The sequence below is a fragment of the Populus trichocarpa genome, chromosome 13 (genome assembly GCF_000002775.5).
Source record: "Populus trichocarpa isolate Nisqually-1 chromosome 13, P.trichocarpa_v4.1, whole genome shotgun sequence".
Classification (NCBI taxonomy): Eukaryota; Viridiplantae; Streptophyta; class Magnoliopsida; order Malpighiales; family Salicaceae; genus Populus; species Populus trichocarpa.
In genome coordinates this window covers 867797-886026 of record NC_037297.2, presented here as the reverse complement: position 1 = coordinate 886026, position 18230 = coordinate 867797, and the positions used below count along the sequence as shown (strand labels likewise).

The 18230-nt window shown below is 37.2% G+C and overlaps 3 protein-coding genes across 3 annotated transcripts; all 3 read right to left on the bottom strand.

The window, feature by feature from the left end:
• Positions 1 to 634: 634 nt before the first annotated feature.
• On the bottom strand, positions 635 to 2554 carry LOC7478928 (uncharacterized). The gene is made up of 3 exons (XM_002318944.4): positions 1928 to 2554; positions 1230 to 1471; positions 635 to 1142 (listed from the first exon to the last, which is right to left on the bottom strand). Exons 1-3 carry the CDS (start codon positions 2390 to 2392, stop codon positions 896 to 898), a joined length of 954 nt encoding a protein of 317 aa, XP_002318980.3. The 5' UTR covers positions 2393 to 2554; the 3' UTR covers positions 635 to 895.
• A 7834-nt stretch (positions 2555 to 10388) lies between these two features.
• LOC7478927 (probable pectinesterase/pectinesterase inhibitor 21) lies at positions 10389 to 12603 on the bottom strand. Its single transcript, XM_024583499.2, has 2 exons — positions 11361 to 12603; positions 10389 to 11257 (listed from the first exon to the last, which is right to left on the bottom strand). Exons 1-2 carry the CDS (start codon positions 12394 to 12396, stop codon positions 10560 to 10562), a joined length of 1734 nt encoding a protein of 577 aa, XP_024439267.1. The 5' UTR covers positions 12397 to 12603; the 3' UTR covers positions 10389 to 10559.
• A 3433-nt stretch (positions 12604 to 16036) lies between these two features.
• On the bottom strand, positions 16037 to 17995 carry LOC7478925 (putative pectinesterase/pectinesterase inhibitor 22). Its single transcript, XM_002318941.3, has 2 exons — positions 16996 to 17995; positions 16037 to 16900 (listed from the first exon to the last, which is right to left on the bottom strand). The coding sequence occupies exons 1-2, from the start codon at positions 17945 to 17947 to the stop codon at positions 16230 to 16232; spliced, it is 1623 nt and encodes a 540-aa protein (XP_002318977.2). The 5' UTR covers positions 17948 to 17995; the 3' UTR covers positions 16037 to 16229.
• Between the last annotated feature and the right edge of the window lie 235 nt (positions 17996 to 18230).

Genomic DNA, 18230 nt, shown 5'->3' with positions numbered 1-18230 from the left:
AAAGTTACATTTTTTTCCTACATCTGTCAGCTAAAAGTTGAACAAAAACCTCTGATGGAGCTACTCATTGCAGCCTGTAACAAGTGTTTGAGTTTCACCTGCATCTTGTTGCAAAGGTTTGTTGTTCGAGCCCATGGACGTGTTTTCTCGGATGTGCTTATTAAGCTCTATCTGATGGCTGATGGCACCTTGTGTCCCAGAACCTGTAGAAATTGGGACGGAGTGGATTGAACATTTTGCTATAATGTGAATCGATTTGTTGATGGACAGATGGCTGAAGCTAGCTTGTTTGAACTTTGGTATTTCGAAGTCATCTATCAGTAGGGATGAGGAATGCAGGCTTCATTTTTCCTTCATCTTGTGTTGAAAAGTGGCAGAAGACAGTAATGGACGAGTGTTGGTTTCAAATCAAAGCTTTCACAGATTTCTACTCCCAGACCAGATGAAAGAAAATCTTCAATTTAATTACTGAAACCAGCATATAAATGAAATGGCAAGTCTGGTTTGTTCGAAAAAATATTTAAAATCTATATATCACACAGGCTTTAAATTAAGTGATAATATAAAGGATTCATAGTATTTTAGCAAAGATTAAAGACTTTTTATTATTGAAAGCACAAAGATTTCTAAACAATTACTTCAACACCTAATCAATCATTACAGTAATTATGCATCATATTAATTTTATGCAGCGTTTATATGCTTGACATATTGAAATTATATTACAATTACAGCTACCAGTGGAATCCAAATAAACAAGTTGCAAAAGAGCAAGGTTTGTCTAGTTTGATAAACCACTGCTTTGGAACCAATTATCATATTAAAGCCAAACTACAAAGCTTCCAGGGTTGTAGAATATGGTTCTGGACACATTCTTGAGAGGTAATAAAACAGATCAGTATTTGCTAATGTAGTCATAAATGTGATTGCTGATCTCCTCAGCCTTCTCTTGGTTAATGAAATGACCAACTCCTTCCATCACAACAACTTCCTCCAATAATGGCACATAGTGCTTGAATCCACCACTATTGACAAATTCCTTCATCCCTGGAGTAGTATAGACCATGTCAAGATCTCCCACCACAAACTTTACGGGCACTATCACTGGTGCCCCAGTCCACGATGCTGTGAGCTCCCAGTTCCTGCAATAATCAGATTGTAACTATTAGGGCAGGATATTGAGGCTTATATTTGGTTCATTTTCCATTAAGGAAATGAAAAGAACATACAAATCTAGAGCTCTGTAGTAGTTCAACCCTCCAGTGAACCCTTTCTGGCTATATTTCGTGGCATAGAAAGAAAGGTCTGCTTCTGGGAGCCAAGATGGCATGGTAACTGATTCCTCTGGATAGATTCCGAACGGATTTTCTTTCGGCAAGCAAGGGGGGCCTGGTTTGCGATCAGTCAAGATTTTCTTTAGCACTTCTTCAGTTCCAGCACATGCAATCTCAGCTTCAATCACTCCTGGTTCCTACCACATTAAATAGCCAGTCCTTTTGCTTCAGTTCATACCAAAAATCAACACGTTTTTTCTTGACTAATCCTCTAATATTACGTAGCATTCTTACCGAATTGACTTGCAGAGAAATATCAACCATCGGACTTATGAGAATCGCTAGTGAAATCCTCTTAATTCATTCAATGCATGAGATTTTCCAGAAAGTGCAGTCGGTGAGAATATTTTGAAAGTTTACCATTGATCCTTTTTAAATGTCAATAGTATGAGAACTTTGAACTTTCATACACCAGATTTAAACAAACAGTTGCCAAAATCGAGATGTTAGAATCCAAAAATTTGCCATTACCAAAATCTTCAGCTTGCTTTGGAGCTGTTAGATACCATAAACATAATAAATTTAGAAGTATGCTCCAAAGATATGATCATTCAAGGCTATAGCATGCTTTATATGCTAAAGAAAACACAAACCTGGAATCTGCACATGTAATAGTCTTCTCCAAATACAAGTTTCATGCTCTCCACTGGCTTCATCTTGGGATTTCTTGGCCTGTATGGAACACTAAGGCAGACATATGCCTTCACTCTATCAGGCCTGAACAAGCACAAGTACCATCCAATAAGAGCACCCCAGTCATGTGCAACAAGAAACACTTGCTCCACCCCAAGATAGTCAATGAGTGCAATAAGGTCACCAACAATATGAAGACAAGAATAGCTAGAGATTGATGCTGGAGCTTCAGTGTCACCATAGCCCCTAAGATCTGGTGCAACAGCATGGTAGCCCAGGGAACTTAATGCAAGAATCTGATGGCGCCAGGAGTACCAAAGCTCTGGAAATCCATGGAGGAATAGCACAACAGGACCTTGGCCTTTCTCAGCTATGTGCATGTCAATGTCATTCACTTTCACCATTCTATGGCTTATCCCCTCCATCTCTCTACTTCTCTAACCTCTACAGATCTTTTTTCTTTTCTTTTTTAAACTCTACCTGAGATCTCTTGGTGGCATGGCCTGTTTCATAAATAGAATGCTTTCAAATTTAAGAGGGTTGGGGAGCATCACAGAATAATAAATGGCAGTAAATGAGAGGCTGGGCCATGATACCAGATTTGAAATTTTAGTTTAAGTGTTGGGCATTCCTAGATACTGAGTTTTGTCCATTCTAGAATTCAACATAAATGCTGACAACAAATGAGCTTAGTTGTTTTCACCTTTTTTTTCAGATAGGAGCTGGGATAGTTATTCAGTTGTCAGTAATGTCTTGGATTGTACATACACACCAGCATGAATGATCTCATTTTGGTAGGTTAATGGTCACTTCTCATTCATCAAATTAACCCTAACTCGTATACTATTCATTAAAATATCGTCCTAATACTGTTTCAGGATATAAAAGATAAAAAAAATGTAAGAATATAGAAGACAACTTTGAAGACATGTTAAAAACATGGTGTCAGCTATGGATCAAAGACTTCACACACAATCAAGGCTGAGTTTCAAGTTTATAGAAAATATTTAGGCATCTCATGTAATGAAGGGGCCCGAAGAACTTTTAAACATGAATGGCATGGTCTATCTGCTTGTTTGGGAGTGTGGTTGTGATTATTTTTTTAAAGTATTTTTTACTCAGAAATGTATTAAAATAATATTTTTTTATTTTTTAAAAATTATTTTTAACATCAGCGCATCAAAATTATCTAAAAATACTAAAAAATATTAATTTGAAATAAAAAAAATAAAAAAAATTCAAATTTTGTAAAAACATTTTTAAAATACAAAAACAAACAATAGCATCACAAGAAAAGCCTGTTTCTGTAGATTCTAGCCAGAAGAACTTTGAGACATGAATGACATGCTCTCTCCACCACTTAAGCAGGTTCTCTCCACCACTTAAGCAGCACAAGGAAAGCCCGTTTCTCTAGATTCCAGAATTCAAACTTTGCACAAAGCTATGGAATCTAAAATTATGTCTGAATTCGTCAGGTTGCTTTCTTGTCCAAACAGACCTCTCCTCTGCCATTAGCAGCGCAGTGAGATGTGATGATCGGTTTGGAGAAAGGCCAGCAGACATAGCATTATCATTTCCTGATACGAAAACGAATCTCTGGCAGCAATGCTAGAGTGCTTTAAAACTAATCAAACGGTTACACAAACAGAGAATGCTTGATAACTGAAGGTCGTAATCACAGCAGTTCTAAGAAGAACTATAAATTATAATCTTTTTGTAATTAAGATTTAAAGAAAGTTTTTAGTGGGATTTATGCAAAACTATAACGTACATTAATTAATCAAATACTCTCGAAACACTGCCAATGAAGACAAAACGCAGGTAAAAATGGAGCCATGTTCTTGACGCCCTGATTAGAGACCCTAATAATAGAAAAACAAAACATGTTGCTAAAATAAACGACACGAAGATAAAAACAGACAGACAATCTCCATCAATCAATCAAGTAGCCAAGAAGGAACCTCTAGTAGCTTAAAACAGGAAATATACTTAGAAATTGTAATCTACCATCATCGACTATGACTTCATTGGCTTTTTTTTTCTTGTAACCTTTGGAGAGTTTTAATGGAATGGAAAAGGGTTTGCATTAAATATGAAATCAAAGTGGGGAAATTACATATGCCCCACTTCATTGTTAATGCTTGATGCATTACTAGCCATTTCTCTTAATTATTTATCTTTTCTTTCACCCGTCTAATAGCAGCCCATACTTGGCATGTAAGGCGCTTCTTTATAAAAATCCATTAAAAATATGAACCAGGAAGGTTAGGCGTTAATGTCAACATGGGGTGGAGCTGGGATTTGTAGTTAATGAAATCTTACGTTTGGAGTCTTCTTAATTGCATTTAAACTGAGAGGTTTTAACAAAATTTCATGTTTGAATGTCAAGAATTGAATTTTAAATGAGATTCAATCTTTAAAAATACTATAAAAATAAATTAGAGGTGAACTTTTCTGATTTATAATTCTAAATAGATGAATTTTACTATGAAAAGTAAATTTTTTTTAAAAAAAAATTCATCTAACCTTTTTCTTAAAGACCTTTCAAAAAATAAAATGAAGGTAATAAAGGTAATATAGAAAACGAAATGAATTTTATCTCTTTCAAACATGTGAATTCAATTTATTTATCAATTGAATTTAAATCAAATACTATAATTAAACTCAATTATAGTAGAGAATTGATTTCAAATAAAAAACTTAAGAGTAAAGATTATATTTCGATAGGTATTATTACTTTATTATGTAATATTAGATTTAAACACGATTATCATATTAAGATTGAATAGAAAATAATTTGTTTAATTAATAATCTCGTACAATTTTTCTAAATAAATCACTCTTAATGAGAAAGTTTTTGGGACAAATGTCTATAAAACAAAGGGGCAAATTAAAACTCCTTAAATTATCAAGGACTATTATGAAACTCTTAAAAAATATTAAAGGGGGCACTGTGTTGTCTTTCTCTCTCTCTTTTTTTTATTTTTTTTTATTTTAAAGGCAGCAGAGAGAGGCGCTGCAGCCTTTGTGGCAGCAGCAGGAGCTGCCATGGGCAGCTTGTGTAGGCTGTAAAATGAGAGTGATAGAGAAAGAGGTTAGACAATTACAATTTACAAGAGGGCGTGAGAGAGAGGTTTGTCCTCCTCCAGTAGTGTAAATTGTGGTTTTCTCCTATCTAATAATATTGGCTGCTCTGTGAATGTAGGCAAGTTGCCGAATCAAAATAAAAATGTTGTGATAAAAATGCTGTGTTCAGCCTTCGGGCACTGATAAACGGTCCTAACATATTGCAGTGGCATTTGTTAAGCCATCCTTCCTGCAAGTTTGGCCTGGACTTTTAATTCAGCTACTTTGTTTTCCGGTACAGATTTAATGTAGATTTGGACAGGTCCTTGTTTGAGCTTGGTCACAACTTCCAGTTCTGATTTCCTTGCAGGGTTTAGAAAGGATTTGATGAGAAGAGAGGATAAGGATTAGGACAACGTAAATTGCAATTTACTCCATTCTCTTCAATAGGTTCAACCGGGCTTGTGCTGGATTATATGTGTTGAAGAAAGGAATGGTTCACTGAAAAGGACAGAGATTAGAAGATTACACAGCCTTAATGTTTGATATTAGTTTACTGTTATCTTTCTATTTTTACGTAGGGGACAACTCATGAGGTAGATTGTTAGAGCTCCTTTGAATTCCTGTCCACAAAGGTTGCCGATCGCAAAACACTGGCAGAAGGATTCTGGGTTCTGTGCTGAATTCTTATTTCAGCAGCCTGCGCACTTATCAGTAAAATGACCATAAGTCTCAGTAGGAATCTCCAAATAATGCTAACGTTTTTGATGCATTGGAAACTAGACACGCATTTCCAGGGACAATGGCCTGAGTGGTAATTTGCTCTGCTTCGATAAAGTTCCACTTTTGAATTTGAAACTGAAATCTGGACATGTCGCATATATTTTCAGCTTTGGTGATTTCTTTGGGCTGAGCTCAGGTTCTTTTAAGGACTCAATAGAGGGTAGAACTACTACAGAGCTTTGGATATGTATGTTAGCAGGTTGCAGCTCTGCTAATACGAATAATTTATACAAGGCTGAATAATTTATACAAGTGGAGAAATTCAATTTCAATGAATTCCCGTGTACAATTTGGCTTCCAACAGTCTGTGAGAAATAAATTATTCAATTTATGTTGTAATATAGAAAAATACTTTGTATCTTGATCCTGTAAATTTTGACAGATCTTTCTTGTGCTATTAGAACGATAGGTTCCCCAAAAAATGTAAGATAAAACTATACTCACATCAGATATTGGAAGGATTAAGAGAAAGAAAAGGGTATCAGAATGACATGTTGTTCCTGACCTGAAAAATCCTTGCTACAAATTTAACCAACCTTAGATCTTCCTTAGTTTTTAACCGTATATTTGTGTTTGTGCTACTCAATTGATCAATCATTATTTTGTCAGGACGGCTACTATTTCTCACTTTGCAGCAAAGAGATGACAGGAATGAAACAGAACGAAAGAAAAATGTTTCCATGTCATGTTTATTGTAAAGCTCCAAGCTTAGCTAGGAAGGAGAAAGAAAGTAAACAGAAATGCAATAGGCATAGCAAAGCTTTTAAATTTCCTATTGAATACAGTTTCTGTTCCATTCCCATGAAATTTTCAGTGATAATTATCTTTCTATGATTTTGAAGTACATTTCTTGTTTTCAGACTCAATGCACAATGCAAACACCTGTAGATTTGTGTGCAAGAGCCACTAGAGGATAATTTCCGGCTAAATTTTTTATGAAGGCTAAAGCACTAGCAACTAGCTTCTCAAACTCTGGTTTCATAGCTGTCAAAGGAGATTTTTCGTTTGCTTTTCCAGCGCAAGTATCCCCCCGTGTCTGCGCCAAGTCTGCAGCAGCTCCAACCCCGGTACTAGCATTAGTGTAACATTTAGAATTCAACGCTGGCAGGCGAGTCCTTAATCTTGTCAAATGTCAATTGTAGTGTGGTAGATGTATTTATCTGAAGTTGTTTTTAACAGAAGGTTGATGTGGTTGTGGACTTTAGTACTGCCTTTCAAAGCTTTCTCTACTGCAAGTTAAGCTATGCCTTGGAGACCAAGCCCATGGTTTTCCCAGAAGAATTCAACAGTAGATTTGCACAGGTCCTTGTCTATGGTTTGGTCATAACCTTCACTTATCAAACATCCCTTTTCATCCAAGGAATTAATGAGTTTTAAACCACTTAGACATATCTGTTTTCATATCAGCAATTGGAGAATTTTGGTGTACTAGTTCCTGGAATCTATCTGTCTTCATTTCAGAAAATTTCCCTTTCATTACGAAGTTCTTACGGCCCTTTGTCAGGCAACTGGCCAACATTACCATGTTTCTCTCTTTAACCTTCTAATCTCAGATGGGAGCGGGATTCTTAGATTAATTGTTTAGAACAGCTCGTCATTCCAATCCGGGGACAGCCAAGAAAAATCAGTCAAATTTCTGCAGATCAAAATATGGTAAACACTTATACGTCCCTGAAATCAAATTGGTCGTTGCCTTTTTTCTGGAATTAAAACTGGACAAGGGAATTCATTAATATTGAACTTTATAACTTCTTGCTGATATGCGTAGAGAGCTAGCAGCATGTTTCAAGATCTATATGTAAATGCTATATTAGCAATGAGATTATGAAAAGAGCTTTAAAAGCATAGAAGGGCTGAAAAATTACAGTAAAAAGAATGTAATCCAATAACATTGGAGCACATCTCCATGAAAAATATTAAGGAGAAGGCTCAAGCAGAGAGGATAGTACTCAGTTTGCTTTACGCACAAATAAAATCCTGGAAACTGCAAAATGGATTCCCAAGAAGAACTATGTGCGAGTCATTAAACAGAAAAGGATGAGAAAACATCAAAGCTTATCACAATACATCAGAAAACGAAATCCTTTTGTTCGGAGAGAAAGGGCAGAGAAATCAGATGAAGATCTAGACTGATTCTACTAGTTATTTTAGAGAGGGAGAGGGAGGCAGGAGGAACTGCTTTTTGCTGGTAAAACCCTAGTTAGGCCTTGTCTTAGAAGAGCTTATATAGAGAGAGAGCGGGCAGGGTAGCAGAATGACTATACTACCCTTCCTTTATTTTGTGTTTATTTATATATTTATCTTATTTTATTATCATTTTATAAGAAGGATTCTCACTGTAATTAATTAGTAAAGAGTCGTTATTTTATTTATCTTATTTTATTATCATGACTATACTACCCTTTTTTTTTTAGATTTTCTATTAAAAAACTAAATTTATTTTTCTAATAAACTATATAATATATATATTTGTCGAAAAATAAAGGGTCTCGAATTCTCATTCAAATGCCTATTGTAGAGCACATCGTTTTATTTTTCTTATAACTACATATAAATTTGTCAATTTATTTGAAGGATAAATTGCCAAAAATAAATCCGTACCCGGTTCACTCGCCAATTTACCGGTCCAACCAACTGGCCATTTTGATTAGGGGTGATTATTTTCGGTTCGGTTCGGATTTTATAAAAAAAAAATAACCAAACCGAAATTTTTTAAAAAAAAAACCGAAACCATTTCAAACCGACTGGTTTCGGTTCGGTTTGGTTTTTTAAGACAAAAACCGGTTCAAACCGGTTTGGCTTGGTTTTTTCGGTTTGGCTCGGTTTTTTGCCGGTTTGGCTCAGTTTTTTTCGGTTTAGGTTCGGTTTGGTTTTTTCAGTTTTAGGCTTATAAAACCGGAACCGAATTGAACCGGTTAATTTTTTTAAAATTTTAATCGATTTAATCAGTTTTTTTTCACGGTTTAAGTTTTTTAATTTTCTAACTTTTTTAATTTTTTTACTCACATCTAATTTTAATATCGTTTACCGGAGGGTAAGAGCCATTTAATGATTTATTTTTCTAAGTATGTCCTGTTGAATCGCATTTCCTTCCCGAACACACCCTTAATCAACATCATTAACATTAATCAATCATAACAATAAAAAAAAAAGTACCAAACTTTAGCAAAAATCACTACCCCAAGCTCTAAATCCTACGGATTACAAACACAAAATCCAACCATTTTCTTTTAAAAAATTATATAAAGGAGAGCAAATTTAAACCAACAAGAATCTAAATCATCCAAAACCCCCCAAAAGATTCATAATTTACATGACCAAACAGAGAAATCGATCCAAACAAAATAATCCAATTGACTACAATAATTACAAAACTCCCCTGAATGAGGAAAACACGTAATCGAAAGAGGAAAGAAACTTGACATATGGGTTTGCTGTAAAGAGCCTGGAAGAGTAAGAATCCGAGGAAGATGAGTGATGGTGTTTACGGCGGCGTTACGAGTGAGACTTATTGTTGTTACTACTCTTTTTCCGGATCTCGGGAGCTTCTCTGTCCCTGCAATTGCGGCAACGGCGACGGTTGCGAGAGGAAGGAGAGGAAGGAGAGGAGGAATCGGAGGACAGAGAAGATGGAAATAATAATGCAGGAAATAAACCAATAATCACTTGACAAAATGCATCAATGGCACGATTTCTCTTCTTAAGAATCAACAACTCAAAAAATTAGTTCAAATCATTTCAAGATTTGATATTTTTCGAGTTTTGTGGTATATATACTATTTAAAATTCGTAGCAGACATTATTAATTTGGATACGTGAAAAAGATCATTTTGTCCATCATAGACAGATAAAAACTCTCTTAATTTGTTTTTTTTATGACTCTACGTTTTCCATTTTAATTTAAGCAATTAAATGATAATTAATTAGCAGTACTTAATCAGTTTAATCAATGTTTTAGCTAGAGCATTACTTGTAAATGAGAAGAAGAAGAAATAATGGAATTTTTCAATATGCTAGGATTCTCCATTTTGATTTTTGCTGCATTCATCAGAGTAATAAAAGTTGTCGACTCCAAACTCCGCCTAAAGTTACGAGTCAATGGATTACCTTGTCGGATGATTATTATATAAGCTTGTTTGGTACAATATTGTGATAGTTTTAATATGACACAAAATAAATAAATCTCTGTAAATCTGAAAAGAAAAGTGAAAATGATGTTTTTGTTTTTCATCTGCAATACTTGAAAAAAGATCAATGGAGAGGGAGAGGATTAATTAATCTATGTCAAAAAATCATCTCAATCCAATAACTTAAGTTGTTAGGTGAGGTCCCAAGATATGATTTATATTGTTCTCTAACACACCACCTCAAGTGAAAACCCTTTGGGCTTGAAACTTGCACAGACCCACATTACCTTGTGCTTGATTTTTATCAAATGAATGAGGATGGTGAGATTCGAACTCGTGACCACTTGGTCATCAAGGCTCTGATACCATGTCAAAGAACCATCTCAACTCAATAGCTTAAGTTATTAGATGAGATCCCAAGATATGATTTATATTGTTCTCTAACAATCTAAATTAATGATTTTTGTCAATAATGATCAATGGTAGAATTTGGTTGAAGTCTATTCACGGGGAGCATTAATTGGCATTAAACACAAACAGATTGTTAAAATTTGAAAGAAGAAGAAAAAGAAGAAGAAAAAGAAAAACTCTCTCAAATCAATCCCTTTTTCAAGGCTTATTTTCTGACCAAGAAAGGTGTGTAGGGGATCCCGGTGGCCTTGATCCAGGAATCACCCTTTAGGAACCTTCCTGGTGTGAAATCCATGGCATGTTGACGGTTGATGGTCTTGATTCCATTCCACTTCACACGAAGATTCTTGCTAGAACCAGGACCGTAGTTGTTGAATTCTGTGTACCAACAAGTCTTGAGTCCGAAAGTTCCGAGCCACGGCAACCATCCTTCGGGCTGGATGAGATCGTCGATAAATGACTCCATGATGATTGTTCTTGAGTATTCCTTCCATGGACGGCCGAGGTATGACTTGAATTGTTTCCTTTCAGGGAATAGGTCAGGGTGAGCTGTGATAGTGCTGCTTTGGATGATAAGAGCTGATGGCTGCCTCCTCATTTTCCTGCCTTGAGCGGTCACAATGCACTGCTGGTTTTCCAATGGCTTGCGGACCAAGAATTTGCAGTTTTGGAAGACTGCAGAAGCATCACCGAAGACGAAGTCAATGGTGCCGGAGATGCTGCAGTCACGGTAGAATTGACGTTTGGCATGTGTGTACAATGTATCCTGGTGTCCGTCCATTGAGCAGTTGTAGAAGATAGCGTAATCAGCTGAAACTCTCAACGCCACAGCCTGATGTTTGATGGCACCAGCATTGTTCTCGAAACCAATATTCTTGGCCACAAAGTTATCTCCGAGGACAGCTGCAGGCAATTCATGAAATTCCAGGACATATATATAATAGTGGAAATGTGTTAGATTTGGGAAGAACATAGAGAATTCTCAAAATAGATCAGGCTTACATACCGACTGTTGCGGTGTGGAAAGTGTTAATTCCATCGACAAAGTTCTTGTTTCCGATGATGCGAGTATTTTCCTTGCCATCTCCAATCACCACCAAATTAATCATGCCCTTACTGATCTCAAGGTACTCTTGATAAACTCCTGCCTTAATGTGTAACACAAAGGCCTTTTTGCTCTTGATGGGAACATGTTTCAATGCTTCTCTGATAGTTGAGAAATCTCCACTTCCATCCTTAGCCACAACAATGTCAGCCTTAATCTTCGAAACGGGTGCAGCTAGGAGTCTGCGGGTTCCAAAGTCAGTCCACGTGGGGAATTGATCACCATGGCCAAGAACAGGTAGATCGTCTTGAAGAAGGCGGCGGTGGGTGAAACTTTCCAATGAAGGGATTGCGGAAGAGATCCCGGAAACGATGTCAAGGAGATTGGCGCTAAGCTCCATGCCCAGCTTCATTCCCTTCTTCATTTTCTTTCCAGCATCAGTGGTTGTGTTTTCAAACCCGTCCAAGCAAGTCTCTTGATATGTGATGGAAGCACTAAGCCAGGTCTTAACATCTGCCATCATTTTCTCTAACTCGCTAAGATCAAAATCCGTTACTTTGTCAAGAGATTGCTTGAGCTCACCAACAGACATGTTCATAAGCTCTTTGCAGCTCTGAAGAGCCCCTCGGGTTCTTGGATCCTTTGAGAGTTCCTCCAAAAGCTTTGATTTCTCGGAAGCCTCATTAATTTGCTTCTCTGCAATCTTGAATGCTATTTTGATCAACTCCTTAGGATCGGTGGTGTTTCCAGCAGCTTTTTGGAGGCTTTCTTCACATGTTTTTCTGTAATCAGTGGGCTGGCAAATGGCTTTGACGGCTTTCACCGAGGCAGAAACCTGACTAGTGCTTTTATGACTGCTGCCATTGAGGCCGTCATTACCGTCATTGTTAAGGCCAACGCCAACGGTCACAGCTACAACCATAGCTACCAAGAGCATAGAAGAGACGCCGATAATGGCCAATCTCCTCTTTCTCTTTGAATCATCCCCGTAAGACATTTTTATCGGAAATAAAATAATATTTATAGATCAGTAACTTTCAATATTAAGAAAGGAAAATAAAATGCTCAATCTGATCACTCTCTTTTCCTTCCTTCTGTTTTCTTTTAGCTGCTAAAGGCTCAAGAAAGAGGGGTAAAGCTCAGTTAATTAGCCTTCCCCTTAATTTGAAACCTGAAGGACCAAGTTGAAGTGATCTTAGAAAGAGGAATATATATTTATAAGAGACTTGAAGAAAGATAGGCTTCCAAAGTTAGTCAAGTCTGTTACAAAATTTGAGGCACAGAGGAAAAGAGACAACCAAAGACAAGCTAGAACATTGTCGTTGTTTTCTAAATATGGAGCTTCACCGCTTGAAGTTTCGAGGAACATTTTTATTGGTGTTTCGTCTTAATTTTAGGCCATTGACCAATTATCTGTAGCTGTTCTAATGATGGATAAATGGTTGGTAAATGCTCGTACTCTACCATCTAGCATATATATACACCATCCATATTTTAAGAAAAATTAGTCTGTTTATTTTTAGACTTAGATGCACGCATTGAGCTTATCTGTTTGCTATATGCTCCAGTGGTCAATTCTGAGGTCATTTTTTAGCATTGCTCTATAGTACATGGCAACTCAGTAGCAACTGACAGAAAGAATATGTTGGTGTTATGATGCAGAACTCAGTTTTTTTTTTTTTTTTGTGGAGGGAGATTTCTCCACTAGGTAAACCCAGAAGGATCTAAGAATTGCGGATAAATGTACCAAAAGAACTTCATTGTATGAACTGAAAACTCAACATTTCTATTACAAGAATTGAAAACCCTTACATGCACACTTGAATGTTCGAGCAGAATTTATAGCCGGAAGAGCAATGAAAAAGGTTAATGAATTAACTGGTATTAATTTGACCTGTCACAAGAATATTTTTTTTAGCAGGACAATATGTCTGAAATTAATTTCAATTCAACTCGAATAGTTTATTATATTTCCCACATCTGTAGGAGTGCACCCATGCTTGCAAAATAATTGAAAGGTGATTTCTACAGAAATATTTCTTTTTATCAGAACAAACTGCATCCAAACATTTGATACCTGATATATAGGTTCCACTGAGGCTAATTAATGCCACGCTAAATGATCGAATTTAAAGAGAGGGACTTAAATTCTATCAATAATTATGTCAGAAAAATGAAAAACAAATCTAGATAAACCATCAAACATAAGGCACTCCTGTTGCTGGCAACCAGAAACCTCCTAGTATGAGGCTGGGCATGGTGGGGTTAGCTGCGTCGGTCTCGATCGTATAATTAACAACATGATAACCAGGCCGTGTAACTCTATCAGTGGTATCTGATCATCCTGGACCGATGTTATTGAATCTGCATAATAAAGTGTGCTGAGAGCAAAATCTTCAGACCATGCTGCCCTACCGGCCGGTTCCATCAGCTGCCTTAATGACACAATCATGTATCCAAGTGCCAGTGCTTTGGTTAGGATCAACTCCGCCTTGAGCGGTTATGGCAGTGCACTGTTTGTCCAATGGTAATCGCGGATAAATCTTCGCAATCCTGGAAAACAACTGCTGCGTTACCAAATATGAAACCAAACATCCCCTATATATATATATATATATATATATATATAAAAGGTGTCTTGGTCTTCTTTAAAACTGCATTTATAAAATGTGGACATATCAGCTCGATTTTTCACTGCCATGTACTTCCTGGTTCTAATGTTATTCTATTCCTCCAGTTATGTTATGTTCACTGCAACAAATCAGAATAGCTGCATAAGGAAGTTAAAAATCTGCAAAGATTACCTGAGTAAAACTAACCCTAATTTGTTGCGTTAACAAGCGAAACCTCCTTACAGCTATAAGAACATATAAGAAGAAGGCATTCAAAACTTTTCTGTCCATGCAAATAAATCTGCCCTTACCACACAGCAACAGACCAATGTATTCCCTAGCAGCTCATAGGTTCATGTTGTTGACCATTTTCATGGCCTTGGTTTCCCGTTCAAAGGCAGCAAATGCTCCCTCCGAATTAATGCAAGACATTTGCAAGGAAACCGCAAAATCCCATGGCTCGTATGATGATTGTGCCAGTGCTCTTGAATTGGATCCCACAGCTGATTCTGCAGATATCAACAAACTCGCTAAAATCAGTCTCCAGTAATTAGGAATTTCCAATACAGCTGATACCCGAAATTACATAAAGAAACTACTTAAGAATGCCACACCTGAGTAACAAAAAACCCTCAACACTTGTTTGTCCTCTTACGTAGCAGCCACAGCTTCATTCAAAAGTGCACTGTCGGAGCTAGGTGAAGATCCTCTTTCAGCCAACTACGACAGCATGGTTGCCGGTGATGATGTCCAATCATGTGAGGATGAACTGGCGAGGGACAAGGCTCAAATTCCTGGAATTACAACCAGAAACAACTATGGAAAGCTTTATAGTGCGATTGCATCTGTTGTCACAAATCATCTGCCACAAATATATATCTTAACATCATGCATGTATAATCATAAATGATTATTCATGATGTTCAATCCGAATTCCAAAGAATAAAGATATATATATGCTCAAATTCTATTAGTTATTCTTGTTATTGTTGTTATTGACAATAAACTTTTAAGGCATGGGTTAAACATTGTTCACCCACGCAGTGAAGAACGTCTCATATTTCACCATGGATTGTGGATTGCGAGGTAGTGATATTTTTTGTTCATCAAACTTTTTTGTATTTCATCATTCTGTGTTCTGTTTTGTGTTTTTTCAATTGATAGTATCTATTCTTTGCATTTCTTTTAGATATAAAGGTCTTTTTTTTAGATTTTAAAGCTTGACTGTGGAGCAATTTAATTAGATATATATAGATGCTCCAATCTCAAACTCACGTGTAAAATTTATATTTAGTTCTCATATTTTATGTTGACTTTCTTTTAAATCCCTAAAGTTTTTGGATTTTTATTTTGATATAAGACTTTATTTTGTTTACGTATCAAGATTGAAGCTATAATGCATGGTTCCTGTTGAGATTGAAGCTAATAGGACATTCTTGATGCTTGAGGATGATGTCGTGTATATTGAAGCCCGTCCAAGCAAGTTTCTTGGTTGGTCAAAATTGCACTAAGCAAGGTTTGTAATTAAATCATCAGCTTGGCAACCTTGAAGGGCATCACCAGTACTAGACGTCAGAATTTCTATTATCTCTGACATTTAAATCTATGTTTTCTTGAGCTAAGCACAGGCAATCTTCAAGGGAAAGAATGGTGGGCTTATGCATTGTTGAGGGAAGCCTTGAGTGATATCGAACAAGACCAAGAAATTTTTTAGCATGTGACAAAGATTGTTGAAGGGAAATCTTGGCATAGTCCTGAATGGTTCCAGGCTTATTATATGGTAAAGAAGATTTGCAAAAATAAGGGAAGCGTGTGTTGTCGCAAATGGTATCTGATGTATTAAAGATGGAGGAAAACGAGATTGCAAGGGAGGGTGAAGAAAAGAGCATGAGGAAAGAAATGCAAAGGTTCTTCAAGACTTTTTAATTAGCGAGGTTGCGTTTATTTTACATGGCTTGGACAAATTATGCAAGCATGGTCGAGTAAACACTTTTTTTTTCCTTTTGGTAAAGAACAAACACCAAATTTAACACTAATTAAGTTATATTCCTTGAAATTAAAATTTAATCATAGTCAAACATAAACATTAATACGGGCCTATTGGATCCTCACTAGCTGGACATGGCCAGGTGTGACCCCTAAATTGCAATCAAATACAAATTAAATATAGATAGAAATCAAACACATTGCTTCAAAACCATGTGCTATGTATGCTAGCTTAATTGCCCAAGCCTACTGTGAACTTGATGCCCGTGGATGGCAGCCATGACATGCCATCGATGAACTGCGTGACGGTAAAGAATTTAGCTGTGCGAGCATCCTGAATAATATGGTAACCAGGCCATTTGACTCGGCCAGATAGTAATGCTCCAGGGCCACGGTTCCTATACTCACCATACCACAACGTGCCTAATGCAAAGTTGCCATACCACTCAAGCCACCCTCTAGGCTGGACCAAAGCACTCATGTATGTGTTCATAAAAACTGTCCTGGAATATTGCTTCCATGGCCGCCCTAAGTATGTTGGTTGCGAGGCAAAGATGTAGCTATTTTGGATCGAGAATCCAGTGCTTTGATGAGGGTTTTTCCTTCCCTGAGCGGTGATTGTAACCTTCTGTAGTGGTAGGGGCACTCTAGTGTAGATCTTGCATTCTTGGAACACAGCTGCACCATTGCCAAAGATGTAATCTATGGTTCCGTGAATTTCGCATTCACGGTAAAATTGGCGGAGGGAGTGGGCATAAAGGGTGTCTTGGTAGCCTTCCATGCTGCATCGGTAGAAGGCGGATTGGTCCGAATCAACTCGAAGGGCCACAGCTTGATGGTTTAATGGTCCAGCCGTGTTACGAAATGTCATGTCTCTTGCTATGAATCCCTTCCCAGAGACCGCTGCAAGCAAAAAATCATCACAAAACAAACATCAGCATGTATGTAGAGCAAAATCAATCAATATAAACAGCATGCACAAATATTCAAGTACTCACCCACAGTAGCAGTTCTAAAGGTAGTCCATCCTTGCATGAAATTGCGATTGCCTGTGACCACGGTCTTCCCAATACCATCCCCAACGAGCATGATATAAGATTTCTTCCTCTTCATGTCAATGTTTTCTCTATAAACTCCCGTCTTCACATATATGATATATCTTCGAGTCCTATAACTTGGAGCTTCATTAATGGCCTCCGTAATGGTACGGTAATGACCGCTACCATCAAGGGCCACAATTGCATCTACGTGCATACCAAGAGAACTACCTTTCAGAAGCTCTTGATCACCTTCTGTCATCCATTCTGGGAACTTATCTGAGCTTGACTTCGGAGTAGTTGCATTATCATTTCGTGTAGGTTTAAAGGGTAAGCTATGCAACTGAGTATACAAACCTAAGACATTACCAATTAGTTGTGTAACTTGTTTTATGCTTCCACTGATAAAGTTCTCGAGATGTCGATCTGTGCCTTCAAATCCTTCAAGGCATGTATCTGGGTTACTTAGTGCAGCGCTAAGCCAAGCTTTCAAGTTTCCTTCATAATGAACATTCTTTATGCCTGCTCGGATTTTGTTCATCTCCATTAAGGACCATGCCAACTCAGATACAGAGAAATCGAGAAGTTCTTTGCAGTCCTCGATCGCAACTTGTTCGCGATAGCTGATAGACAAAGAATTGAACTTTGTAATCGTATCAATGGCTCGCCTCGCTTCATCGAGCGTAGCCCTAAGGGCAGCATGGATGATTGACTGTGCAGTAGGAGGACCACTCTTTTGAAGCTCAGCTTGAAAATTTGACAGGCATGAACTCAGGTTTTCAACATTACTACAAGCTTGCAAGATCAAAGCTTGTGTATTTAATTCTTGTTCTTCTGATGGGATTACATTGGACAAAGCTTCAAGAGAAGGTAGAAGGAATAAAATAAAAAGAAAATTAGCTAAGGCCATCATGTGGGCAATTAAAGATGAGAAGGAGAAAGGAGATGCTTGAGTGATTTTTTTAACAGAACTTTTATAGCAGAGGGAATGCATGTGGGAATTGTTTGCTTTCAAGAGAAGGGCTTTATCTGTTAAGTTTCAAAAGATACCTTCCTGCATGCCTTTTCCTTGGACGAAGTTCAAGTTATGCTTACTTCTGAGGGCACGGTTTTGATATTCCTTAGGTAGTTTTCCCTTGTTAGGTAAGTATACTGCCTCTCTGTACGTGGGAATCCTAGACTGTTTGCTGCACTTT